This window comes from Rhea pennata, chromosome 1, assembly GCF_028389875.1.
Source record: "Rhea pennata isolate bPtePen1 chromosome 1, bPtePen1.pri, whole genome shotgun sequence".
NCBI classification, from domain to species: Eukaryota; Metazoa; Chordata; class Aves; order Rheiformes; family Rheidae; genus Rhea; species Rhea pennata.
The window spans coordinates 15,833,124-15,861,118 of NC_084663.1; the positions used below are offsets into that span (position 1 = coordinate 15,833,124).

General features: G+C 42.7%; 1 protein-coding gene and 2 long non-coding RNA genes across 3 annotated transcripts; 1 reads left to right on the forward strand and 2 right to left on the reverse strand.

Moving 5' to 3' along the window:
* SLC26A4 (solute carrier family 26 member 4) lies at positions 1 to 23,609 on the forward strand. The gene is made up of 20 exons (XM_062582318.1): positions 1 to 155; positions 888 to 1,027; positions 3,463 to 3,573; positions 5,028 to 5,218; positions 6,103 to 6,267; positions 8,935 to 9,087; positions 9,199 to 9,281; positions 10,239 to 10,386; positions 12,868 to 12,981; positions 13,735 to 13,812; positions 14,079 to 14,174; positions 15,555 to 15,661; positions 17,033 to 17,102; positions 17,438 to 17,530; positions 17,642 to 17,737; positions 18,700 to 18,930; positions 20,420 to 20,474; positions 20,785 to 20,930; positions 21,736 to 21,819; positions 23,586 to 23,609. Exons 1-20 carry the CDS (start codon positions 1 to 3, stop codon positions 23,607 to 23,609), a joined length of 2,340 nt encoding a protein of 779 aa, XP_062438302.1.
* LOC134143906 (uncharacterized) lies at positions 16,516 to 18,907 on the reverse strand. The gene is made up of 2 exons (XR_009959229.1): positions 18,758 to 18,907; positions 16,516 to 17,074 (listed from the first exon to the last, which is right to left on the reverse strand). It is a non-coding gene; the product is annotated as an uncharacterized LOC134143906 (long non-coding RNA).
* Positions 19,763 to 27,590, reverse strand: LOC134143903 (uncharacterized). Its single transcript, XR_009959225.1, has 3 exons — positions 27,477 to 27,590; positions 26,659 to 26,717; positions 19,763 to 19,976 (listed from the first exon to the last, which is right to left on the reverse strand). It is a non-coding gene; the product is annotated as an uncharacterized LOC134143903 (long non-coding RNA).
* Positions 27,591 to 27,995: the final 405 nt, after the last annotated feature.

Consider the following 27,995-nt stretch of genomic DNA (forward strand, 5'->3'; position numbering starts at 1 on the left):
ATGGCAGCGGGCGAGCGGGCGGCGGAGCCCCCGGCGGAGCTCAGCCACTACGTGGTGGCGCGGCCCATCTTCAGCGAGGCCGGCTTCCAGGAGCAGCACGAGCGGCGCCCGCCGCTGCCCCCCGCGCTCCGCCAGCGCGCGCAGGCGGCCTGCAGGTGCGGGGAGCGGGAGCGGCGGGAGCGGCGGGAGCGGGAGCGGCGGGAGCGGCGGGAGCGGGAGCGGCGGGAGCGGGAGCGGCGGCAGCGGCGGGAGCTGCGGGAGCGGTGGGAGCAGCGGGAGCGAGAGCTGCGGGAGCAGCGGGAGCGAGAGCGGCGGGAGCGGCAGGAGCAGTGGGAGTGGGAGCAGCGGGAGCGGGAGCGGCGGGAGCGGCAGGAGCAGTGGGAGCGGGAGCAGCGGGAGCAGCGGGAGCGAGAGCGGCGGGAGCGGCGGGAGCAGCGGGAGCGGCGGGAGCAGCGGGAGCGAGAGCGGCAGGAGCGGCAGGAGCAGTGGGAGCGGGAGCAGCGGGAGCAGCGGGAGCGGGAGCGGCGGGAGCGCAGCCCGGCCGCCCACCGCACCCCGAGCTCGCGGGGCAGCCGGGCGTTACGCAGAGCCGCGCGCGGCGCCGGGCGGCACTGCGCGCACCCCGCGTACCCCGCGTGCGTGCGTGCGCGTGTACACCCATACCTATAACAGGTGCATACGCACAGCCGCCTTCTAGCATTGAAGCGTGCGGATGCCGTTACGCACAGGGGCAGCGCTTCCTTCAGGAGGCTTTTGATACCGACAGCTACCTCATTCCCAGCTGGAAAAAACATAAGTGTCGGCCTCTGCCTCTTGTAACCCGCGGCTTGCTGCTGCCTCTCCGGTCAGAGTTTCAGGCGGTGCAGTAATAACTCGTTCTCCTGCAGCTGCTCGAGAAAAAAGGCCTTGCGGGTTGCCAAGTCCCTCCTGCCCATCCTGCAGTGGCTCCCGAACTACCGGCTGAAGGAATGGCTGGTCAGCGATGTCATCTCCGGGGTCAGCACGGGGCTCGTGGCCACTCTGCAAGGTAAATCCCAGCACGTCGCCGCTGGGAGTCCGGGGATGCTCCTGGACACAGCATCTGCCGCACACCGGGACGTAACGCAGGTGGAATTACAAATCCGAGGCTCGTTATTTAACACCAGATATTACGTATTATTTTGCAATGCATAATTGATGAATTTAATTTACTCTTTATCTGCTCTACTCAAAGACTTAAATTTCCTTTGATATGATATTCAGCCATGTTTAACACTTTCTCGAGCCTTTGGCTCAGAAACGCCTTTTAGCGTTTTAACTTTCATTTATATTAGGATGGATCGAGTAAGTCGTGTGGTGTTATTTCTGTTTCCTGGCTGTCTGAGTCTATAGCTCTTCTGCAGCTGTATACAAAAATCTAGTTATTCCCCCAAAATGAATGCAACTTTGATATCTCCTTTCCTTTAAAATTTTGCCCATGAGGTCATTCAGGTATCTGCAGAACACAATGCTCAAGGAGCTGGTAGTGCAGTCATGTTTTAAAAATTGATAAAGTTGATGGATAGCTACAGTGCATGCCTTATATTATTCAGCTTTCCTTATTACTACATTTATTAGAAAAACATTCAGTAGATGAATAGACAGAAAAGTGGTAGAAATAAGCAGAAATTAGTGAAACTATCTTAGTTGAGAGAAGACAGGCTTAAAGGGGAGGGAGAACCATCCTTCCGCCCGAGGCAGCTGATATGGTCCATTCTCAAAGGCAAGACTAGCTGTAGCCCTGGTGGGAGGGTTCTTTGGTTTTCATTTCTTTGGTTTGATCTTGTGCTGTTTTCACATTTTTTCAGGACTGTGGGAGGTTAAGTTATCTATCTCAGCTGCACATTTTCCCGTAAAGAAAATTAAGTATTTGCACACTTGCAAAGGGGGGGGGGCAAGGATTTAGCTGTAGGGACCCAACAAAGAAAGTAATTTGTCTCATTCCCAACCAGTTGTCTGTGGCAGGAGGGACAGCTTGTCGTCTGAAGGTATCTACCTTCCTCCATTGACTTTAAAGGAACCAAATGCCCAAGAGCTATAGGATTGTCTAGGAACCACAGTATTGCCTGTGCTTCATTTAAACCCTCCAGGCAAGATCCCATTTTAACAGTAATTATTTCTTAAATAGCCACAAATATTCCCTGCTGTCTATTCCATTGAAGTGCACTAGTGAGGCAAAGATAAGCAGAAAAGAAGTGTTACAAACTTCTGCCCCAGGCAGAGAGAGACCTGAAGAGTAAAGAGCCAAAGCGACTTGTCCACAGTCGTGCAGGAAGCAGATGTCAGAGCTGGAAGATCTCTGCAGAAGGCAGTGCCTCAGTCACAGGGTTACCTTTCCTTTCTAAAACTAACTGGGCTAGGTGCCTTTGATCTGACCTAGAACAGCTATTATGCTCTTACTATGACTTCCTCGTTTATATTTTTACAGGAGAAGCCTGATTTTCTCGCAATAAGATTCCACTTGTAAAATGCATTTCTGAAGTGCACCGTCTGGTCTCACACCTCCCTATATATTCAAAAATACACAAAAATCCTAATTAATGCAAATCTCCTCTGTGTCCAATATGCATTTGCTGTAAGTAAAAAGACAGTTCTGGAATTCCAAGTCATATGAAAAACTGGCCCAAATGATTACTGTAAAAGATGTTTCTGGGATCTTGAAGTGTCCCTAACTACCACTAACTGTGTGTGTTGCTCTCAGTCCTTGCACGAGTTACAGTAGTGTGGCCAGGACCTAGGTTGTTTTGAGCTCTGGTAGCATTTGGTTTCTTTGGAGGAGAATACTTAGCAGTGGGAGCTAACTGGAATATGATACTGAAACTAACTCTTTTCTCTCTCTCTCTCTCTCTCTCTCTCTCTCTCTTTTTTTTTTTTTTTCCTTCTTCATTTTTTGCTGGAGCTGACAGCTTGCTTGGTTATACAAGGGGCAAAGATGATAAGGGTCAAAACTTTTCCATCTGGGTGCTTTACTTCTGGCATTTGCATTTATAAACTGATACCTGAAAAGGTGGCCTGATTTGCCAAAGGGTTGAACAGAGCGAAGTATATTCATAATGCAATAATTCAGCACCCTTGTTAGAAAATTCTGCCTATAACTAGGACAATTAACATATTCCCCCCCACCACTTTTTTTTTTTCCTTGAAGGACAAACCATTCATTTTGGCAACAACTTTCCTCTGCCTGAACTTCACACTAGTGCCTGTTCCGTGTTACTTATACAAATGTAGGAATATCTTTCCATACTTACACATCCAACTACCAGTGTGAGAGAGACAATTATTTACAGACACCGGTAGTCCCATATACTGAATTACAGATGCAAAATGCAATCTAAATTGTATCTAGATAAAGGCATAAATCTATCCAAAAGTCTAACCCTATTTTAGACAAGATACTAATCTGCTGAGAGATTTTAAATGGGAAATTGTGATCTATCATTTCAGGTTTGGCATACGCTCTGCTGGTTGCAGTTCCTGTTGGATATGGTCTCTATTCTGCCTTTTTTCCTATCCTGACATACTTTTTCCTGGGAACATCAAGGCACATCTCAGTTGGTAACTGCATGTGTTCAAGTTACAGTAAATTATCTCTTATAAAGTGCTAATCCTTACTGTGCACATTCATATTTCATACAAGATAGGTACTTTCTGAACCATATGGGTTATACTGACTATTGGTGGGTTTGAGGGACTTAAGACTTTTCTGTATGAGTTCATCATAGCTATCCTCACATGCCCTTTGCTTGTGTTTATGCTGAAGTTTAGATTTTGTCTTTGGCTATGCTCTATGCAAGAAATTACAAGATCAAGGCCAGTATGAGCCTAGGCAGTATGAGCAGACATTTTGTCTACCAGCTAAAGCTCAAGATGGCTAAAACAGAGCTCTTGGTCTTCTCTGCAAGCCTTCCTTGCTACGTCCTCTTTTGATTGCTGTGGACAGTGTCATCTCCTTGCCTGTCGCGGAGCCCCAGAACCTGTGTATCTGCTCCAGCCTCGCTCTAGGCCCTCACATCACGCCTGTGGGTAAACCTGGTTGATTCTTTCTGAATGCTTTCTCTAAAACAGTTTTGTTTCCCTTGTCAGTTCTCACAGTTAAATTCATGTTTAAGCTTTCATCACCTACGACTTGGCCACTGAAATTTCTTTTTCTCCACTTAAACAAAATGCAGGCTTGCTACCCAGGTATGAGCTCCCACCTCTTCCTATGTTGACATCCCTACTTTATATATTTTCAAACATTCTTTTTTATACTTTCTCCAATGTTCTTTTTCATACTCATGAAGTGTTCTGTAAACTATCTGTAAAATTTAACTTATCCTTCTTTAAAACATTTAATCACATTTTCCTTTTCTGCTTAATTATAGTCATAACCACAATAAATGCAACTGTTTAGGTTGTGCATTGCTGACATAACGATCATTTACTCCCTGTCTATCTGTATCTTGACCGACTATGGTTTCAGTCATCTTCAGCCCACGTAATACCATATTACTGCTGAAAGGGGCAGTCCTCCCCCTCGCTGGGTGCTCCTGCCACCACCGCTGCGCTGGGATTCCTGGCCATGCAGCCGGCTGGTGATCCGGCTCAGCTTGTTCATTCAGCTGAAAACTAACCCTGAAAACAAAAAGGAGGGAAAAAAAAGACCCATTACTTTCAACCAGATCAGCCACCTGCTTTGTCTCGTGAGCCACTGAACTGCTGGTGCAAACACCAGGGAGATGGTGGGAACCCGCTGCCCCTTTTGGGGTTGGTACAGCCTTAGACTGACTTAAGCAAAGCATGGAACTGCACCCGTATGTATACTGTAAGCTATTTAAGGAAGGAATTGTATCATTTGTGTCTCTGGGTTGTGTTTGCAGTGCCTGTGGCTCCTAGCCCCCTAGTACTACAAATAATAAATCATGTGCCCTAGCTGAAATATTTTGTAATTTAGATTTTGCTTGTCTACTCCGATAAATGCTTCTTTCTGATGTATATTAAACTTGGCTATGTTCTGTTTATCATTACAGGTCCATTTCCTGTAGTCAGTTTGATGGTGGGATCTGTCGTACTGAGCATGGCCCCTGATGATAATTTTCTTATAGATGGCAGTAATGCTACGGGGGCTAACAGTACTGGGCCACTGATAGACACTGAATCCAGAGATGCTCACAGAGTGCTGATAGCCAGTACCCTCACGTTCCTGGTTGGAATTTTACAGGTAAAATAGTTGACTTGAAGACATAGGCTGATATTGCTTTAATGTTAATGGGTAAAAATACAGCATGGAAATACCTACTAGGGCATAGTAAAACACAAAAATGAAGAAAAGTTATCTCAAACACCGAAGAGCTTGCAGGGGACAATTCTTCATATCCTGGGCATAGTTTGTGCAGCATGGTTTGGGGGCACAGTCAATAGAAAAATAACCCTGTGACCTACACAAAACTAAGTGCTAACAGTACATATCCTGGAGCATCCTTTCGCACAGTTCTTCAGGTCTCCTTTATTTCCCTGGATGACATGATATTAAGCTATACTAGGCTGCTGTGGAGGAAGATGTCCTAAGACTCTATGTCTACAGGGCGAAAAGAACAAGGCATAAGAAATCATCAGGTAAAAGTAGGTGTGAATTTGTACTATGGAAGGCAAAGATGGGCATTGGTGCACAGAAAACAAGTTCTAATGAATGACACACAGCTGTCATCTGGAGTGAGGTCAGTGGCTTCTAAAATTTGCCCTTTGCCCACTTCTCTGTGAAAACAGTTAGGACTAGATCCCCCGCTCTGCTGTGCATGCTGCTTCCCTTGAAACTGATTTGTCTCGTGCAACGAGTCCATCTTTGGTTGAACAAAATGAGTTTCATGCTTTCAGATTCACTCCAGGCCAGCTTGTCACAGCCTTGCTCATGGCCATGAGCTTATTCCGTGGATAACTGACTTGGCCAAAGTCTGGGTCAATGTGGGTACAGGTGCCGTGATCAGGCCTGAGCAGTTTTCATGCTTTCCAGAGGCATGTTCGTGGGAGCGAATGTGAACATTTTGCAGTTTCTTTGCTATATCATTTTATTGTTCAGCAAGCTGTTATTCTTCATGGCTTTTCCAGGTAGTATTTGGAGTCCTTCAGATTGGTTTCATTGTGCGGTACCTTGCAGATCCACTAGTTGGGGGATTCACAACTGCAGCTGCTTTTCAAGTGTTTGTGTCACAACTGAAAATAGTCCTAAATGTTTCAACTAAAAACTATAACGGTGTCCTTTCCATAATATATGTAAGTACGGCCTTCCAATTTCCTTTTATTTTATGCCAGATTTTTTTTCATAATTGTTTATTATTTTTCATCTTCTATTTCCATTTCATGCAGGAATGATTCATATATATTTTGGTAAGTATAGGATATTCATTTAGGTCTTAGTCTCGCTCTCATCAAGATCTGCAGGTTGTCAGTTATAACCGTGGGCTCTAAGCAGCTGCTTTCTTGGTTCCCCAGACCATGACTGCTAATTGCAATGGTTAAGTCTTTTCTAGGCACAGCTGTATTCCACATAAAGTTTAAACATAAGATCCAGCAGAATAGTGTTTCCTCTCCAGGTTTTCACTTGCAGAGACTATTTCCCTCCCACCCCCTTGCTGCTTGGCTTGTCAAGAAGGATATTTCACCATTTCTTAACATTGTCAGATCATCTCCAGCGCTGACTGGTCCCAAGCCTCCTCACCCTTCAACCAGCAGGGCATTTGGGTGAGGGGCAGCTTTATTCCTTCCACACTGTAGCCACACTGCGGAATTTTGCAGGAAGGATGTGAATTCCCATCCTGGGGCCAGGTACCTACTGGCTAGCTCAGGAGAGGCTAATATTGCTGTCACAAGCCCCTCTGTTGATTTTTAGAGAAAATGATCAAATGAAGAACTGTCCTGGACAGATTACAGAAATACTGAATTCCTAGAGAGTCTCGTGTTATAGAACAGTCTCCTTTCCCAGGGAAATTATTGAGTTTTGTCACTGACTTCAGCATGAACCTGTTTAGATTCATAGTATTTCAGATCTTCCATCACACTTCACATTAGGGTGATAGATTTCTTCAGGAGGCTGTTCCAGGCAAAGATGTGCCTCCAGAACAGGCCAGTTCAGGCAACCGACATACGAAGAAGAATACATTAGACATGTAGATCAGCCAAAATAGAATGAACTTAACTACAAATAACAGGGTGAAATTCAGAAAAAATGTCTGGTGGAATATCTGAAAAAAGTATTATGTCATGTGCCTTTTTGACATTAATGAAAATGCTTTCCCTTAGGGCAAGGAAAATTAGAAAAGACAAAGTACTGTCTAATGAACCTCAGGGAGCAGACCTGGCAGGGTGGTGGGCCAGTTGATCCAGTAGGGTTTTCTATCTCTGTTTTTCCTGTTTATTGAAAGGTGATACAGCTAGTAGAAAGTATTTTTGAGAAGGAATTGTATGGTCCTGCCAGCTCTGGCAAGGCTAAGTTCGGCGTACTGACTTTTAGGTTGAAGCTCAGAGCGTGTGCGCTCTGACGGGTGAGCCAGGCAAAGGTGCCCGCAGAAGAGCGTGGAGCAAAGAGGTTGTGATTTCTGGCTCGCTCAACCAGTGATTCGCTGTGGCTGCTCCAGCGGATCTTGGACACGCTTCAGGAGTGGTGGTTAGCAAGCTGCATCCAACATCAGGAGAACTCCCAACCCCCCCGGCTGGGAACCTGCCGTTCCCCAGCACGGGGAGGGGGGGGCGCTGGGACGGGTGATAACTGAATACTACAAGCAGTACAGGGAGTGGGAAATGGCTTCAGGCTACCCACAAAGAAGCCTCTCACTTCATGTTTCAGGAAGGTTTCTCTCTTTAGGTTAGAAAAAGCAGCAGGTGAAGCACTTAGGTACTTTATTTCAAAACCAGGGGGAGAGGGTCTTTTTGGGATGGTGGTAGTGGTGCTGCTGCTGCACCCTCCCCTTGTTTTTCAACTAAGAGCCCAGTATTTGGGGAGCTAACCAGGATACCAGAAGTCCGTTTCCAACCACTTTTGCATCAACTTATTCTGCCAAAGCTGCTTCACTTTGCACAGAATAATTAAATATTCATGGGAACAAAGGGCAAGGGAGAATTACGCTGAGAGCCAGGAGAGGGACGGGAAAGTAGCTGCAGCTTTTCTTTGATCAGCCCTTCCTGTTTCCTCTGCACGCTTAGAGGTGGTACTTTTGTCACATTTGTATAAACATTACACAAACATTTATGTCTGTTGCATGCCTGCAGTTTGCAATAAACAGCAGGAGCAAGCAAGGGCATAGCAAGGGTAGCGAAGGGAGCTGCCAGCGGTAGCCCAGTTGTGGGAGTCCTCCAGCCTGTGATCAGACTGGTGGGAGAGTTAACGTACCTGACGGTGAGGTTGAGCGACCACTTTTCTCAAGCGCAGAGGTCTCCACAGCCCGAGGGCTGGCGTGCTCATGCTCTGGACGGGAGCAGAATTAGGGAGGACAAAGTGCCCAGACTGGACGTGCTGGGTGTACGGCGAGCCAGGAGTCCGCTAGCTGGCTCGTGGATCAGAAAATGAGCATCTCTGCTGCTATCCACACAAAGCCAAGGGGGTTAGAGGTGTTTCCTTCCTTGTTCTAGTAACAGGCAGAGGTGAAGCACGGGTAGGGGGTAAGCCCTTGTTCCTCACTACTAGTTTCCCAGAAATTGGGAAGTGGAAGCAATCTGTGCAGGCAATTCTCACAGTTGTGCCTTTTAAATTAAATTCACCATGAAAGCCCTTCTCTGGTTCTGTAGCAGCTTGGGAGGACATCAGACAGGCTTAGGCTCCTCTGGACCTGAGCAGAGAGGTGAGGAACCGCTGGGCTCCTCCGTGCATCTGTTTCTTCTTGAGAGCATATTCGCAGCCTTTAGGAGGACAAGGGTGTGTTTTAAATAGTCATTTTTATTTTTCAGACTCTTGTTGAAATATTCGAAAGAATTGGTACCACCAACCTTGCAGATCTTATTGCTGGACTCCTCACCATCTTTGTCTGCATGGCAGTTAAAGAGATAAATGATCGGTTCAAACACAAGATCCCTGTACCTATACCAATAGAAGTTATTGTGGTAAGATGAGAGCCGTAACAGAAGCTGGTAACAGCTACAGTAGACGGGGCTGGCTGCGGGAAGACAGGAACATTTTTTCAGTTTTAAAACTGTTGTTTTATTTGATTACAGACAATAGTGGCCACTGGCATTTCGTACGCTGCCGACTTGGAAAAAAAATACAACGCCGGCATTGTTAAGAGCATTCCTCGAGGGTGAGTGCCTCTGGGTTCAGGGACTCGAGCTTCTAATCGGCTAAAACTGACAGTGGTAAGATAAAAGACGTAAAAGAGATATTGAGAGCTATAATCGGAGTTTAGGGCTCAGAGCTGGAGTTTTCCAGAGTTTTACTCCTGGTTCAGTCACTGATGCCGTCCGATTGTTTTGCCCAGCTCTCCATTATCTGTAAAATAGGGTTAGGAGTATTTACATCATTCATGAAGTTCATTTGAGATTTAGTTGTTTCATGCTCACCAGGTAAATGCATGACGTGAAGACATAAAAACATAAAAAAAATTGAAGGGCTTTTAACAAAGAAAGTCTACTTCTGCATAGATCTCATTTCTACAAGCAGGGGTTGTCCCACCATGGTCCATATTCATGCTGTTATGCTAATCGATATTGTCACTCACACATTCACAGGCGTGAGGATGTTGAGGATTACACTGGCCGAGACTTTCACTTGAAAGATTCGGAGCACTTCACAGTAGTAACCTTCACATTCCATTTGCTATTCAAGCCCTGATTAATTAAAATTTGTGGAAAACGCAGTAGGGGATAAAAATGTTTTTTGAGATCGTCCGATGAAGTATGTTAACAATAGTATGAAGCGTCGTTAATGTATCTATGTAATTCATCGTACTATTGAATATATCCTCTAGTCAATGCTTCAAAAAACATACTTCTTCGCTTTGCTATCACAAGGCCAAATCTCAGTCACGCTGAGAACAACGGGAGCTTTGTTGCTGACTAATAGCATCAGGATTTGGGCTACGGTGAGCTAGATAAGCGTGTTCTGTATGTCAATGGGCTGTTTCCACCTTGTTATTAACTTGAAATATTACGCTTGAAATTATAAGCAACCTGTATGCCTCTGCCTCAAGCTCCTTGACAACTCTAGGAAGAAAAGAATTTGTTCAAAGTTGATAATATTAATGTTTTCTAAATGCTAGATTTTTGCCTCCCGAACCTCCAGCTGTCGGCATGTTTTCCCAGATGATAGCAGCCTCATTTTCCATAGCTATCGTTGCTTACGCTATTGCAGTCTCTGTGGGGAAAGTATACGCAACCAAATATGACTATGCTATTGATGGAAACCAGGTATGTAAAACTGAAATAGTCTGTGAACATAGAGAACATAAGTTCTGTTTGATGCTGACTGATGTAGCCAGATGAAACATCTGTACAGATTTTTAAGATGAAATGTAAGATCTGACAGGAGAAATTCATTTTACTACTGCAAAAAGATAGATGAAATGGCCATGTATTATCTGGCAGATCTACCACACAGAGATGGGCCAGGTGTGCTCTCCCCTCACTATGGGCCTTTCGTCCCGATTAATTTTTTCATCCTAATTAATTTCTTCTGAACTGCTTTCATGACTGAGGTTGCTCTGAAGGGGTCGTTAGAGGAATTTTCGGGTGACGTGGAGTTGACCTGGGATGCTTTAGCAGCTTCTGTCCGTAAGGCATCTTCTGAGGTCACATTCGCTGGAGCAGGGGAGAAAGCAATGCCAAGCTCCAAAGCTGCTCCAGGCAGCGTTATTTAGCCTTAGTCTACATGTGGCCTTTGTACCCACTCCACTTTCTTATTTAGCGTGGGATTTTACTCCAATAGCATTAAATTGTGCTTCTCAGTGTGACACCAGTTGTATCAATGTGAACACGCTTGTAACTAAGCTAAGTCCTGTAGCTTCGCAAAAAATAAATGCCTACCGGTATGCAAACATACCTGAATAACTGTCTGCATCAGGCAGTGGTATCGGCACAAACATCATTTTCTAAAGCCCGTAGCCAGAACGTTGTGCAAGCGACGCACTGAAAACCACTTGGAGGATCCCCGCAGGTTTTTGGTGTGCCTGCTTGGCCGCTTCTGCGGCTCACCCGAGGCCATGGGGGAAGCACATCGAGCAGCCTCCTTGCCCCGCACCTACCCTGGTGTTGAACAGCAGCCTTTGAACGTTTAGGAAAATGCATTCGCTACAGTACACAAAGCGAGCAGCTTGTTTAATGGCTCCTTCTGTGTTTTAGTGCTCGTGGATTGTGCCCAGGTTGTAAAGCTGGATTTTGGAAATACTGTTATGCAGTGTATAACAGAATTATATTTCTGAACATGCTGGTCACTTCATAATACACAAAATTCATATCTGGTAACACTCTGATTTAAAGCTGCCTAAAATGCATTGACTTTCAGTTTAATAAATCTGCATGAATAATGCATACTCCTGAAAGTGCTATTTATGCCGTTCTTTGCTGAATATGCTGTACTGCCAGCACTGATATGCTTCAAAGAAACTAATAAAATATTATAGTAGTCAAATTACTGTCTGCAAGAAGCAAAGTGCCTTCCTTCCAATACTAATGCTACGAATTTTACACATACTGAATGTTAAATACAACCATGAATGATGGGCAAATAGTTTGCTTAAAGTAAACGGGGGAGGTTAAAATAAGATCATAAACGCAGGCAGTAAAATCACTTTGAAGGAGAGTCGTATCCCACTATCTGCCAGTGTTTATAACGTCTTCACAGATTCACAGCCTGTGAAGGCCCGGGCACACCAGGAGCTGTATTTTGGGCATTTTCTCCCAGAAAACAGCTGTTATTCAGGAATAGGCAGGAATCATCTAGGTCTGTTCTGTTAAAGAGCATGACTTCCAAATCTCGTAATTAGAGCGAAATGAAAAGCAGAGTTTTTTGGCTCACAGTTTTGGTTCAGAGTTTTTGGTCCTTTTGGGGGAAGGGGAGTGAGAGTCAAAATCAAATGTTCAATTATATTTTTTAAAAATTCGCAGTGGTTGGAAAGCTCCTGCGACTGTGTATCGGCTCGGTGAAAGCAACGTTTTCATCAATTATGTGGGACTGCAGGCAGCTCCCAAAGGCCTCATTTCCCAGACATACTCCGGAGGAATGTCCCAGATCCCTGGGAACCCGCCTCCCGGGGTACTTGCCGCTTGAGCAGAAAAACCAGCCTCCGTAGGTGCCAGCAGCTGTGACCCTGGGGCAAATCTGTGGGAATGCTGCCGGGGACTCGGCAGGAGTTCATGGGGATGTTCAGGCTGAAATACCTTTGGCTCAACAAGCTAGAAGTTCAGAGTGAAACTGCATTTCTTTGGAAAGCTCCTGCTAAGTTCGACTAATAATAGAGTGCCTTGCGCTAACGAAAGGCTCCTCTAAACTCAGGCTGTTGTACTGATTTAATAGTATTTGTTTAGCTGATGGTATTTGGGAGTTAAAATTATACCAGTCTCATGTGTTCGTGCAATTATACCAGTGTAATTGGTAGAAAAGTTATTTTTGATAACAGTGATGGAAATAAGCTGTAAAAACCTGTATGCTAATGTGGATATGTCCACCTGGCCAAGAGAATGCCAACTTAGTGATAACGGCTTCTGAACAGACGTAGCTACGTTGGCACAAGAGGAACGCATGTAAACATTAACCCTTATTACACATCTAGGCTCTTCTCAACAGTACAGTGCTACCTACTTTATAAACTACTGTAGACAAATATTGCCATTCTGCATTTCAAAATTGTCTTAAAGAATCTTTATTTACAGTATTATCCAATTATCTTTCAGGAGTTTATTGCCTTTGGGATCAGCAACATTTTTTCAGGAGCCTTCTCTTGTTTTGTTGCAACTACTGCTCTTTCACGGACTGCAGTCCAAGAAAGTACTGGTGGAAAGACTCAGGTAATGACCTCTTCTAGCTAGTTCTGTGCACAGCTAAGGTTAATATTGCAGAGGGCACAACGGGCACATTTCACAAAAGGATGAAAATTTTGTTGCTAGAACATGAAAATCCACAGGAAACTCAGGGAGCTGCTTGTGCTCCTTCGTGTAGCTCTGCCAGAAGAGGGCAATAAAGTTTTACCTAGCTTGAGTTACGTTAGAGGTCAGCAATCTTTCAGGTCTAATGCTCCAGAGTTTCGTTCCCACTACGGGACTGTGTCTGTCACAGTAGGAAGTCAGTAGGAGTGAGGAGACCCTCTTCCAGAAACCCACGAGTCGTTAAGCTCCCGCGGGCTGGCTGGAGCGGCCCTGACCTGTGCCTTTCGTTACCTGCCCACCTGCCATCTTTCTCGTACGCTGCGTGTTACTCCTCTGCGTTTCACAGTAGCACAGCTTCACCCCTAACAGTGGAGATGTAGAGGACGCCCAGCAGCCCCACTTCTGGCTGACACACGGACCCTGCTCCTCTCGCCTCTCCATGCAACTCTACCTGCTGAGAGATGCTACCTTGCATGTGGTTGTCCACACTGCCTGCTTAACCAAATTTGCTCTGTGGAGCCGGAGCATTTAATGATCCACGTGTGCCTAATGCAGGTCTCCTTGTTCCTGAAGAAGTGTAATGTGCAACTATCTGGATATTTTTCTTCGCAAGCCGGGAAATGTAAGCTAGAGTCTTCCTATGCTCAGCTCCTCTAAACACTGTGTCCTTTGCAGGTGGCTGGTATCATCTCGGCTGGGATTGTTCTGATTGCCATTGTAGCCCTGGGGAAACTGCTAGAGCCCTTGCAAAAGGTACCGTGCCCCTGCTTTGCAGCACTGTCACCAGCACCGGTCATGTCCAGGTGCTCAGCTTCTATGGACTGGATTAATAGCCCTGTTTGAACTACGGTGAATGAAACCAGATTAGGATCTGATTTACCATGTACAATATTGTACACTTTGCAAACAGAAAACTGACAGAAGATTAAAACAGATTTAAAAAAAAGAAAATGCATTTCTTTTTCTTTTTTTTTTTTTTGTTCTGAGTAACTTTTCTTTTTTACCATTTCCGTTCACAGTCTGTGTTAGCAGCTGTAGTTATAGCCAACTTGAAAGGGATGTTCATGCAAGTGCTTGATGTTCCTCGTCTATGGAGACAGAATAAAGTGGATGCTGTAAGTCATCTTTTTTCTTTTCTCCCTTAATGTCTTTGTGCTTTTATTTTTGCCTTTTAATGCCATCCAGATTTCTGTTAACTATCACATAAACAGAGTTTTGTAGACCTGAGTTCAGATTTGCTGATGCAGATCAGTTTTATGTGCATCTTCAAAACAGAAGTGCCACGAACCAGTTGAAATTCCTCAGAGTTTTACACAGTATTCTCCTTATCTTTATTCCTTATATCCTTGCATAAGGAAACTAATGAAGGTGTTATCCCTGTGCAGTGTTCTTCATAGCAAGTAGTATAGTTTACAGAAATCTTGCATTGAGATGCCTTGAAAATCAGAATAAAGACAGCCTCTGGTCATCTTCAGCATTCTGCTCTGATCTTTGGCAGTTTAAAGTGGCCAGAGAAGCTGACCTTTTCTTAATTCATACATTTATATTTGTATCATTATCACACAACCATTCCATTTGTCAGGTAGCCCTCACAAAATCCATTTTCCTGCTGTAGCAAGACTAATCCATGCTAGAATGTGTGCTTAAGAGCACTTGGCACGTGAAGGGATATATGAACAGGCTGTTCTTAACAACCACTATCACCTTACTTCAGGGAACTTGCTCACATCTCCCACCAGGACTTCTGAGCAACAGCCCCTCAGCCTGGCTCTTTGGCAGGAAGAGAACGCATCGGAAGTATTTTCACCAGGCAATCCTTACCGTGCTCAGATTTTGCAGTGTGTGTCTTTGGGCAGTACCTGTTTTAAGTAAATACGTTTTTTTTTTAGTTAATCCTTCAGTAGTCTGGTCCATAGGTAAAAGATCCCACTGACCTCAGCCATTTGAATGACTGGGTCCGCTGAGTACCCGGCCTGAGCAGTGACGTAATGAGGAACCGAGGAGCCCACTTCAACCGTTCTGCCTGAACATTCAGGCTTTAGAAAAAGCTGTCAACCTGTTCATCTGAAATACTTCTCTTTGGTACAGTTGTGATCTCTTGGGCGTCACTGAGGAGCCTCCTTCCCTCCGTATGTGTCCTGTAGGAAGGCCCTCCTAGGTTATGTTACATCTCAGGGAGAATACATTGCTTCTGATTTCTAAAGTAAGATTAACAAAACCCACTACCATCAGAAAAAAAAAAAGGAAGAAAAAGAAAATGCAATGGTTAAGATTTTTTTCCTAAAAGTCAAATATGTTTAGTAAGCTCACATTGGACAGAAGTAGCTTGGAGGAGGCAGACGACTTTCATATGGAAACCAGTTAACTGCCAGCATGCTGTGGGCATCTTCAAAGTTAAATTCTTATGCTATTACTCTCTGGTCTAGTGATTCTTTACAGTGACCGTGGTTGCATTTTATAGTTAAAAGACTTTACATTTGTTATTTCCTTTCCAGATGATCTGGGTTTTTACATGTGTAGCATCCATCATTTTGGGACTTGATTTGGGGTTACTTGCTGGCCTTTTGTTTGGATTGCTGACAGTCGTGCTCAGAGTTCAGTTGTAAGTAACACAGCATCAGAAATGTTTGTCAATGTTATACTATGAAAAAGTAAGACAATACACTGAAAAGCAAGATAATTTGTGGCAGAAAATCTGGTTGGATTGTCAAGGGTTTTTGAAGTGGGAAAAAAATCTGTTCTTTATAACAAAACATTGTTTCTGTGCTATCATTTAATTACACTGACATCAGAAAGGCTGCGTTATTTTGCCAGTATCTATTTTTTTTGTCATATTGGGGATTTTTGTTAGTACTTGGCCATACATTAGTTAGATGCTCATGTAGCCGTTCAGTTCTGAAAAGGGATAAAACATTTCAGATCAAATATAAAAAGGTATATGAATTCTGTAGTGAACTGATCTCTATAGTAACTCTTAGCATGTTGTTACAATATGGTATGTATGCACATGCCAATAACCTCCTCACTCACTGCTTGCATCAGACTGAGTGTATGTCTGTGGAAGAAAAGGAAGAGAAAGCATGAGAACAAGACAAAATTTTGTATTTGTGGCCTATTTCTTGCTGTTATAATAATAATGTGTGAACGTTGAGGAAAGGTGGCTTTGCAGAATCTTATTTGACTGTCTTGTACCATTTTGTTGGCCTTTTCTCTGAAAATACAGCATAACACCTTTCCTTCAGCCCGAAGTCAAGAAAGTACAGCTGCGATTAATACCAAAGCATAGTTGCACTGTCAGCAAATGTGTAAAAATAGAGCCTTCCAAAACATGTTACATAAGAGTAGATTATAAAAAATGGAATTTTAACAGTCTCAAAAACCATTCACAAATTCAACTTGGATTTGTGAAATCAAGCTTAAAAGGGGGGAGGTAAGGTTTTACAAACTTCAGAACAATTTGCTTCAGCTGATGAAAGTATATTTGGAGACCAACAATATTTTGGTTTCTGACCCAAATCCAAAGAAAAGGGGTTGAACAAAAACTTTTAAGTAATATGACAACAATGTAAATGGTTTGTTTCAGTTGATGTAAAATGAAAAAATGATCAACTTCTTTCCGAGTCAAAGCCTGTTTTTTCATTTGATCAAAAATAAGGTTCTTTTAACATATTTTTCTGGTTTGGAAAACAAATAGAACAAGTCATCCATCTAGCTCTACTCAGAAATGATGAGGTCAGTAGGCTGAGACCAAATTACCTTGTCTTTAACAAGGACCTTCCACTATAGATCAGAAAAAGACTTTTGCATAGTGACACAAAACAAAGATATAGCCCTTTCCTGGTGGCACAGCGGGTTTGGTAGAAGAGAACAGACTCTAAGAGTATGTGATAGTTCGTATGCGACAATTCTCCCATTCTGCAAATGCTTAAGTATGACGTTCTCCTTCACTGTCCTTTCTTTCTGTTTCCGTTAGTCCCTCATGGGGTGGCTTTGGGAACATTCCTGGCACAGATATCTACAAGAAGGTCAAGGAATACAAAAATGTAAGTCATTGTTGAGCTGTTTCCCCCAGCCGACAAGCCACTGTAAAAGAAAGTTGTGCTTTGCCGATTGGGGACAACTTGAATTTTGAAGTGGAGTGCGTGAAGATGACAGGTTTCAGCATTAAATGCTTCATCACGATCCAGATGGGTGGTCATTTTGCATGCTGTGGTAGTAAGCTTCTGAAAACTGCATCAGCTGAACTATCAGCAAGGCCAGTCTACAATCCATCCTATTCCTGTGAATTAGATACCTACCTTGATTCTTCTCAATGACTGAACTGTTTATTATCCAAAATATGGGTGCTACTCTTTGACCTTATATGCTTTGACAACAGGTTATAGAACCAGAAGGAGTGAAAATTCTCAGATTTTCAAGTCCAATTTTTTATGCTAACATTGACGGACTGAAAAGCAGCCTCAAGTCCACAGTAAGTGATAGGTGATGGTTTTGGATGCTATTTAACTGGCTTTGGGATTTCCTTGGAATTTTATCTAGGTAAAACTAAATCATGTTGATGTCTTGATCTTTTTTTCTGTAGGTGGGATTTGATGCAGTTAAGGTTTATAATAAGAGACTTAAAGCACTGAGAAAGATACAAAAGCTAATTAAGAAGGGGAAATTAAAAGCTACTAAGGTAAAATTCTTTCTTTCTCAAAGAATTACTATTAGAGCTTATTATTTTAGTCTTAATTATGAACTCCTCTGTGCTGATCTTTAAAACAGAGATGAAAGGTGTGACTGATTACTGTTGTCAGAAGTATGGGACCTGCAGGAGACTTGGCAGAACAGTACACCTGTTGCCAGAGACCCCACAAGCAGCTGTGACAGCTGTACTGCTAACTGCAGTTGAAACAGCATGGTCCCTGATCTTACTTCTAACCCTTACCACTGCAGCCTGCCTCTGTGCAGTGAAGGTGCTGGCTCTTTCATATGTCCGTGCTCCTCTTACTCAGCTTCCTGTGCACAGCTGGGCTGTCCCTGTTGGTTGGCAGATGTAGTCTTCCACATCCTCTTTACAAGAAGCAACATATATTTCTCTTGGTATGGAATGTACATTTCTATAGTTAAAATGTTTATGGAGTGGCCAGGGACAGGTGAACTATTAAATCTTCAGAGCTGGAAGCACGGAATGGGTGTAATGTTGTTAGGGCTATCAGTGCAGGATGCAACATTTTTGTCTACATTTCACCTTAGGATGGAGTTAAAGGCTTAGTTATGTGACAATCCAACTTCTAACCTAGTAATTCTGCTGCATTATCATGTATAGTACATCTAATTCAAGGGTGAAAATATCAGTCTTAAACACCTCCTAGAAACAAAACTTTTGAGGGAGGGAGTAGCTCCAAGATATTTGCTTTTCTGTGGCCTTTTTGTAGGAAGATGTTCTTTTATTAAAAAATAGGAAGAAACAAAATGTGTGGCATAAAGGAGAAGGAACTAGTTATTTGCTCTGTCTTGTTTTTCTTTAAATTCACGGATGTGGTATCAGTCTCATTCACTCCTAAAACAGAAGTCATCATGGTAAAGTATCGCCTATAATTCCCAAATTTTCTCCACAATTGAATGATATATTCCATATATTATCTGCTCTATTAGAATGGCATCATCAGTGAGCCTGGTATTAATAATGAAGCTTTTGAGCCTGATGACGAACCTGAAGACAATGAAGATCTTCAAGTTCCCACCAAAGAAGTAGAGATCCAGGTGGACTGGAATTCAGAACTCCCAGTCAAAGTAAATGTCCCCAAGGTGCCCATCCACAGTCTCATTTTTGATTTTGGAGCGGTGTCCTTCTTGGATATTGTAGCTGTGAGATCAATAAGAATGGTAAGGACCTTTTTCTGGTATTCTGTAAAAATTAATCTAGTCAATGGTTTGTAAATCAAGAGCTGTAGGCTGAAGATAATTTTTGAGTTTATTAAAGTTGGTTGTTGAAAACTACCTTTAAAACTCATAGCATGAGGTAGGATATTGGTCTGTGCATATTTTAGGGGAACAGAACAAAGCCATGTTAAAAGAACACTGGTAAGGTTGCACAGTGAAGTATGCTAGAATCAGAACAGCAGAATGTGGTCCGCTTGTATGCATGCATCGTGAAAGATTTTAGTTAGGTATTTTCTTTCAACATGCCTCGTGCTCTTAATCTGGGCATCAGGTGGTGCTTACTCAACAAAGAAGTATTCAGTATTTTGTCTTACCTTCATTTTTCAGTCTTTAGCTCTAAGATTTATTTATTCCATATTATTTAAATTATGATGTGAAGGAAGAATGATTCATTTCTTTAACGGATTTTCTACAGCTAGTATCTGAGTCCTTCATCAACATTACTTAATTCATCTTCAAACATCACTCTGAGGTAATGAAGTGATAGTATTCCCAGTTTAGGGAGAGGGAAATGAGGTGAACAGATTAAGGCCTAGATAAGGCCACATTGCCTTTGGTGCCCAATTACACGCATGTAGGACCTGACTGTTCAGTTTTTAACCTTTTGTGTTACTTTATACGTTCAGATTACAGCTTTCACTGACTTCAAGCTGCAGTTGGGGTTGCCTGGCCTATCTATGAACCAGATCATAGATTATCAAGACCCTAGATATTAAGAAACAGAAGAGGATGCAATTAGCAACCATTTCTGAAAATGTTGTTTTATGAGACTTGCCTGCCATCAGGGAGCCAGGGGCAGAATCCAGTTTCCCAGGACAGCTTTTAACTAGCTGAAATACAAGAATGCTGTCTGACTTGCTTCAGCCCTCTGCCTCATTTCAATCCAGTTTTGTCTTCTGAGATGCCTGAGACAAGGGATGCACACACATGATTCTTTTCACTTCTCCATCCAGGAACAGGTCCATCTGGTACACTGCAGGAGGGAAAGTCTGTGTTTAAAAAATAAAAATAAATAAAAAAATTAAAAAAACTGCATGTGCCAATTAAAGATTGCCACAAGCCACACATGTGGAGGAAGATTAAGATTGCTCAGGCTCCCATAGCTCTCACTTGAAGAGAATGAGAACCTTAATAGACAGCAATGTGTGTACGTGTAAAATATATCATTCCACTTACACTGGCCACTTCAGAGACTGAGTACTTAACCAATGGATATTTACGTATAGCAAGGTACAGCAGTTCCTTTTTTGCTATGAATAATCAAAACATACAATTTGGAATGAGAACAATCAGAAACAAGATAAGTGTGTGTGGTGTATACACATACAAAGAGATACTGTATGTCTGTCGATGACATACATACATATATATGTATCTATAGGCCTTACAAACATTACTTATGTCCTTGTTGTAAACTTTTTTCTTTTTTTAGATAATTAGAGAGTTTGAAAGAATTGATGTAAGAGTATACTTTGCTTCATATCAAGGTAAATATCCAGACATTTCTATTATGATTCACGTAAAGGATAAAATGAAGATGAGAACGATCTCTAGATGTGTTTGCTAAGGCATTTGTTTCAATAAAAATGTGAATAACCACACTGGTAAACATAGTGGGCTGTGGTGGGATACAGAGACTGGTGGGGGTTGAAGAAAGATGAAAGTAAAGGTCAAGACAAAGCTACGACTGATTGATTGATTTGACTGTACTGCTGATTTCTGGTAGCTGCAACCATCTATTTTGAGATTTAGATCAATTTAAAGTAATTTAGGAAATAATCTGACTTTTTTATTCAGATAACCTTATTTCACAACTGGAACAGAACGCCTTCTTTGATGATATTGTCAGAAAAGACATGTTCTTCTTGACTGTCCATGATGCTGTGCTCTACATAAGGAATCAAATGACATACAGTGTCAATCAGGATCCTATATTTGAGAAGGTGAGGATATCCAGCAATGTGTGTTTCCCTTCCTTCTATCATCTAGAAGTAATTCTTGCAATTTCGGTTACACCTTTGAAAACTAAGTCTAGAGTTGTAGTACAAAAATACATGAGAGTCTTACAAATCGGACAGCTTCTGCAGTGCAGCAATACTGCACTAGTTCACAGAAAGGGTCTGCCTGCCCCAGGATCTTGTTAATGGAAAGAACACAAGCAGCAGGCCATATGGAGAACACTTCATCTCAAAACACATTTTCTAGTTTCTGATAGCTGGCAACTTCCTCAGCTGGAGGTTGCATTTGGACCATTAATAGTCGCAGATGGAGTTCTCTTCAGTGTGTCTGTCATATTCCTTTTGGAACCCATTTGCACGTTTTTGCTTGACACTGCTCTGTGGAGATGATTTCTGTAATTCTATACGTGCTATATGAGAAATATTTCCTTCTGCTTAAACCTGTTGCCTGATAAATTCATTGGATTTCTGTATTAGCTATACTTACTATTAATTCCCGTTCCCTTTTTCCAAACTATTAATGATCTTATATCTCTCTCTGATTTGCACCTCTGTTACTTGTTTTGAGAGCTGAAGAGTCCCATTCTACTTGGTGTGATTGTGCACTGCAGCTGTTCCACACTAGTGCTCATTCCTGCTGGCCTCCTTAGTGTATTTTTAGTCCCATTCTGTATTTTCTGAGATGACCAGAACATTCTGCAGTGCTAAAGATGGGAGTTATATTAAGGTGTCTCAAAGCAATATGTGAACTTCAGCAATACTGACAGTGTGTTTTTTAATTTCTGTCAAGATTTCACTCATGCAGGAGTCTAAAGAACCAATAGAATTCACAGAAACAAGCCGGCCTGATGATGAACTTGATGTTCAGGAAGAGGTATGCACTTTCAAACTGAATTTGTCTGCTATTTAAAGAATGCTGTTGTTTTTGTCCTTTGCCCATAGTACTGAGCCCTCCTGTTACAGTATGTTGGATGAATTGAGCCCTCTGCAGTTTCCTTCTCCATATATGAATACTCTTCCTGGGCACCTGGATGTCAGTGCTTAGTGGAAGAATTTTTTTTATTATTATTTTTATTTAATTTATTTATTTATTAAGATGTAGCAGGTTGCAAGTGCACAAGCATCTCCTGACCTGTGTATCTCTAGCTCTGTTTCTGCTTATGCAGGCTTACAAATAGGTCCAAGAAAGACCTAGGTACCTAAAAGGCAACTTTTAGGCTTCAGACATCTGAGTCCAAACTTGCAGTCAACCTCCCACTTCCTTGCTTCTTGACACAGTGGGCACCTTCTTGCATGCTTTGAACGTTTTTGTTCTGCAGTTGCATGGGACTGCCCCAACCTAAACAGCGACGCACCTCTCCTACACCTCCAACTTGCTGGGATCCAGAAACTAAGCAGCGCACAAAGCAAAACTAACGTGCAACACCTCAAAAGTCCCGTAAAGCAATGCCATGGTATCCTGCATTTACAGAATACTGCCAGGAGAGAAAACAGCACTTGCTGCTTAGGTAGCAGTGCAGCAGACGGCATTTATCCGTGAAATAGGAGACTGGGCTAATAGGAGCCTGTGAGGGGTTAAACTAGTGATGTGTCAATACCTTGGAAGAATTGCAACAAGCCATGTAGGTAAAGCCCCAAGTATCAGGTCTCCCTCCTATCGTGCTAGGAACGTTCTGGTCCCTGCACCTGCTGTCTCTGCTGCATTTTTAAGTCTTTGTCTAAAATGGGTAGTGCTCTGCGCTGGGCCTCCCTGCAGCAGCAGTGGGAATGGAAAGGGGCTAAAAGTCTGCTGCGACCCTGCTGCCTGACATGCTCTGGCAAATGCTGCAGTAAGGCTGCTGTGCAGCCTGGAAGGAAGCAGGTAAGAGGGAGTTGTGAGCGGGTAGAAGTTCTCACGTCACCTGTGTTCACTGCATGACGTCTCCTAGGGAAACCTGACCAGGAAGGTCAGATTGGCCTGGGAGTCACGAGTGGTGAGAAGAAAAACTACAACCAAGCCAGAAGCCTCTTAAACTTCATCAGGGCTTGTTCAATAGATTGTGATTCAACCTCTCCCTTTTTTTTTTGATTGGTACAAATACTGCAAGAGATCCAAGTATTACTTTTTACCACACAATACAAACACACTCCTTCCACTACTCTGAGTACTCTAATTATCAGATTATTATGAGAATCACTTCCCACTCCTCTGTAAGTCACTGTGCAGAAAGGAATAAAGGATTCACAAAGCTATGAAGACAAGCAGGCTAAAAAGCCCCCACTTCTGATTCCAGTTCCCAGGAGTGCTCAGTTATTTACATTACAGTCACTAAATAAGAAAAAGAATGCAGGAACAAACTGCCAGTCCAAGGTCAAACTGTTCTGAGAGGCTTCTATCCTCCACCTTTTTGGCCAGTTTTTGAAGGTGATAGCTAGGATCTGCAACTTCCTGACTAAATTGTCTGATGTAGACACCAGCAAGAGGAAGGTTGTTTCAGAACAGACCTTCTACAGTTACTTTCTTTATTCTTTCATTGAAGTCAGGTTGAACTTAGTAGTAATATGATAACACCTGTATAAATATTTTATTTTTCCAGGTGGTATGTACTCGAAACTAACCATTGCCTCTTTCTCTCCACCTTCTGAAAAACTTGTCAATAGGCTATGCGCAGGCTTGCTTCATGAAGAATTGCTGGTACTGTCATACCTGTGAACTCACAGCAATATTTATGCACCGGAATTATATAAGCATTTTCTGAAATGGAACCAATCTTTGCACTTGAAGAAAACCCTGATTCCTTGTCTGAATGATGCAGATTTGTAGAAATCTCCAAATTTGACTACCATTATCCCTGAAATACTCCAGATTGATTCAGTGAGCAATTTCTGATCTGATGCATTGATAAAAAAAAATTTAAAGTATTTATTACAAATGATGTAATCAGTTTGGGGACTAGTCAGGGGGAAGGTGCATCATACTGTTACATCAGTGTGTACCAGAAGAAAAGCTGCTCTGTGTTAACCCAGCCCAGGGGAGTTGAAGAGATTGAAATGTTTTGATCAGAGGCCTTTTGTTATGTATTTGTACAATGTTCAGCAAGAAGGCAGGAGTTCTAGCTGGCCAAGCTTTGCAACCCTTGAACATTAGGATGGCCATACTTGTTGACAGAAGTCTTGGGAAAAAAATACATTTTGATAGTTCTTTCCACGCAATTCCTTGAGTTGCTGAAAGGTTGTTAGATACCTGAAATATGGGACAGGTGAAACATTCACACAAATACAAAACTGTGTACTGCACTATTATAACACAATAATTAGGGTAAGTTTCCATAGAAAAGGCCCTCAGACAGTGGTTCATTAGTTCTGCACTAATCCCACTGTAGCAAATCATGCACTACTGCTAATAACAAAAACAACCTAGTAAGTACAAAAAAAAATCAAAAAAAAAATCAAGTATGTACATAAGATTATTTCCGCTGTATTATATATCTATAGCTGATCAAGAGGCAAATCATGACAGAGCTTAACAAAAACCTTATTCCACAAATACTTAAGGAAATTTGTAGAACAGGCTGCCACAAAATGCAAGTAAAAGTCAAAATGTGAGCTAGTATAAAGTTTTTTAATGAATTAGAGGAGTTTAGTTAGTTTAATGAATAGCTATATTTTTATATAGCATATATTTTTTTTAATATTCTACATCAAACAGCTGCTGTTCTTCCACAGGAAATGTATAGATATTAGACAGTCCATAATGCTTAAGTGCAATAATTTACACAAGACACACAATTCAGACTGCAAAATTTTAATCCTTGATTTTAGGACTACATGAAATACATATGCAAGAAATCAGTGATGTTAACTTTCATGAAGAAACTTGTTTAGATGGAAAACTGACTGCTACCTTAAATATTTTAGCACTATATTGATTTTTGAAATTGAGAAAATCCTGAGTGGTGAAGGAATATGTAATATCAAAAGTGTAAGAAATACAGACTCTAAAATCCCTTTGATATTTAAGCATCACAACATGGGCTAGTTAGCTTTGGAATATTCACAGATTTAAGTCTCATTATTCAATTATGTCAAGACAAATTTTCTTACATGGCACTGCACAGAGAACACTGTTATCGCAAGTAATGTTAATAGAAAATCTCAGGTGAAAAGCCAAGCACTAGGTAAGTTATTCTGCTCTAAGGACCTGAGTGAACTCTTTCAAAATCAGTGAAAAAACGTAACCTTCAGTCAGTTGGACAGGATCCTTTCACAACAGGAAACTGCACCAGACTTATGTCTTCATTCTCCAAGTAAGACAAAAACTTCAACCTTCAAGGCAACCAGCGAAGTTTTTCGTTTCAAAGGCAGTAAAGGTTTCATGCTATATGATAGGTATCATATTTAGAGTTAGGCAGTTCTTATGTCAGATGGGCTTGTCCACAAGCTGACAGTTAGGTATGGGTTTATAAGAGCCAAATCAGACCAATCTGCACCTCGTAAAATGGAAGTACTGATTAAACTTACACTAATGCTTAGGCTCAGGCTGTGATTTCACACTTCAGGCTTTTAGGAAATACTAGCAAACACTTCCTATCTTCATTCTCTCCCCCTCAGTTTGCCAGCATAACTCAGGAGGTTGGTACTTCTGCCAACATTGCTGACAAACCTTTCACAGGAACTGAGGCCATGGCCTGATATTATCCTGAACATAAGCCACTGCTGCCAGTGCACAGAGCAATGAAGGATAAGGCCAGTAGCATGTCTCTCAGAGCATGTATTTTTCTAAAGTGGGAGTACATTTTATGTTAAAAAGTAAAAGGAAACTTTCTACTGGGGACTGATAACGGAGCTTTCTGCTATTTTTATAGAGAATACACACTACAGAAAAAATGGTATTAAAAAGATAGCAATGAATGTTTTGTCCTTGAGCAAACATCTGCACTGTGAAGTCTGAGCACAGGTTATTACTTGACAAAAATGTGGGCTTAGATTATTTTTTAATCTTTTCTAGTTCTTGCCCATGTAAGTTTTTAGAAAAAGAGCAAATAAATATTCAACGGTCTTCTAGCTTCCTTTACAAACATGGTATTTCAGCTAGATTTAGTTCTGATAAAATACAATGCAACGCACTTATTGTTGGCCTGCATATTTTTCCAAGGCAAGGCTGCATTTGTTCTTAACTTCGTTATTTAAAAATATTCAAACTTTCCTAAGTAACAGCATTTCATGTAAAGCCTACATTTGCACAGAAAAACAAAGAGCAACACACAGAAGGCATTCAGATGCCTTTTTCAGTGAGGCAGGGTATATGTACCTTTTAATACTCTTATCTACGTATCTATCAAAATGAAGGACACCAAAATAACGGATTTTGTAATGAGGCTAAAATTCTATACAATTTTGTACTAATTCAGACGCTCATAAGTAATGAAACTATGTGCTTATCTTTTTCAGCTGAATGGAGAAGTGATATTTTTGTCTGCGTTTTGTGATTATTACAGTCTTTGCATGTCTGATATTAAGTTTGGAGATCTATTTTGTTTTTTATCCTTTATAAAAGGATACATTTTAAAAGTTAACTGTATCCATTAACTAGAAAATAAAGTTGTGCATACTGAAAAAATACTTCATGCATCTGTTCTTCTTTTTTTTTTTTTAAAAAAAAGTTCTCTTTGTGAATTCATATTATGAGGAAATAAGTGTATTATATAGGAGATAAGTTTCTCAATTCACTTACATCTGCCACTTATTTTAGACAACCAGCAAAGTCAAAAGGGAGAAACCCATTTTCTGTACCTTTGGGAGATTAAAGAAGACACAGTAGGGTTAAATCACAGGTTTTTTTTAATGATAAGGCTAATGTTAAAGTAATGAGAAGAGTTGTCTGCGGGGACACAAAAGTCCCAACTCTGGAGATTTAGCAATACAAGCAGTCTTCAGTCTGAAGCATCTAGCGTAGAGCTGTTCTTAAACCTCTGAAAGGGTTAAAGGGCTTAACCTGTAAGATCTCTTTAAGCCCTGTAGCCTATGATTTAATTATTTTTTCATATTCTTCAGTGCTATAAACCCACTCCACAGACAGCCTCCTACTGTCTCAGTGGGAGAATTTACTCAGAATTTACAAAAAGCTATATATAGTTTTTTAATAAAAAAAACTTTTTAAAAAAGTGTTTAAAAACACTTTTTAAAAGTGTTAGAGTAGTCACACAGGTCTTTTGCTAGGAAGCCTTAGGATGCACTAGAGCCTGCTGTTCCACCAAGCCGCTGACATTTTTTTATATATATATATATATAATCCTGATTAAAAAGATTGGTCTGAGCATGAGAGATTCGTCATTTTTCTGTTAATTTTTAAGGCAGATCACCAGCAGCTGGCAGAGCCCGACGTGGTTCCAAGCCTACAGATCTGCTGTTTCCCCAGAAACCTGCCCCGCAGGCCGCACCCCCGCGGGGCCCGCGGGAAGGGCTGTCGCAGCTCGCCGCAGAAAGCCGCGCGGCGCCTCCGCGCGTCCCCCTCCTGCACCGCGGCAGCTTCACGCCAGTGTTTCCACTTACTCTTTCCGCTGCGGCCCCAAGGCCGTTGGAAGCCCCACCGCGGTGCGCTACCCGCGCCCTCGGGCCTCCCGCGCAGGGGGGCTGCGGGCCCTGACGGGCGGCGCACCTCGAGCCGCCCGCCGGCGGCGCGGGGCGGGGCGCACGGAGCCTCCCCGCCTCCCTCAGGGCGCGGCGGCGGGCGAAGGCCGGGCCAGGCCAGGCCAGGCCAGGCCGCCTGGGGAAAGCCCCGCGCCGCCGCCATGTCCGGAGGCGCCGCCGCCCCGTCGCGTCCCGTAACCCCACGGCGCATGCGCGGCGCGCGCAGCAAGCCCCCTCCCCCCGCGGTAACAGGCCGCCAGCCGCTATCCCAGCGGGCACTGCGGCACCACGGCGCGCCACCGCCGCTGCCTTCTCGCGGAGCCTGCTGGGAAAGAGAGGCGGCAGCTGCGGCTCGGCGGCGCTCCGCTGCCCCGCCACCCCCCGCCACTTCCCCTGCGGGACCCGCCGCGCCCTCGGGGTCGCGAGCCGGCTCCGCAGAGA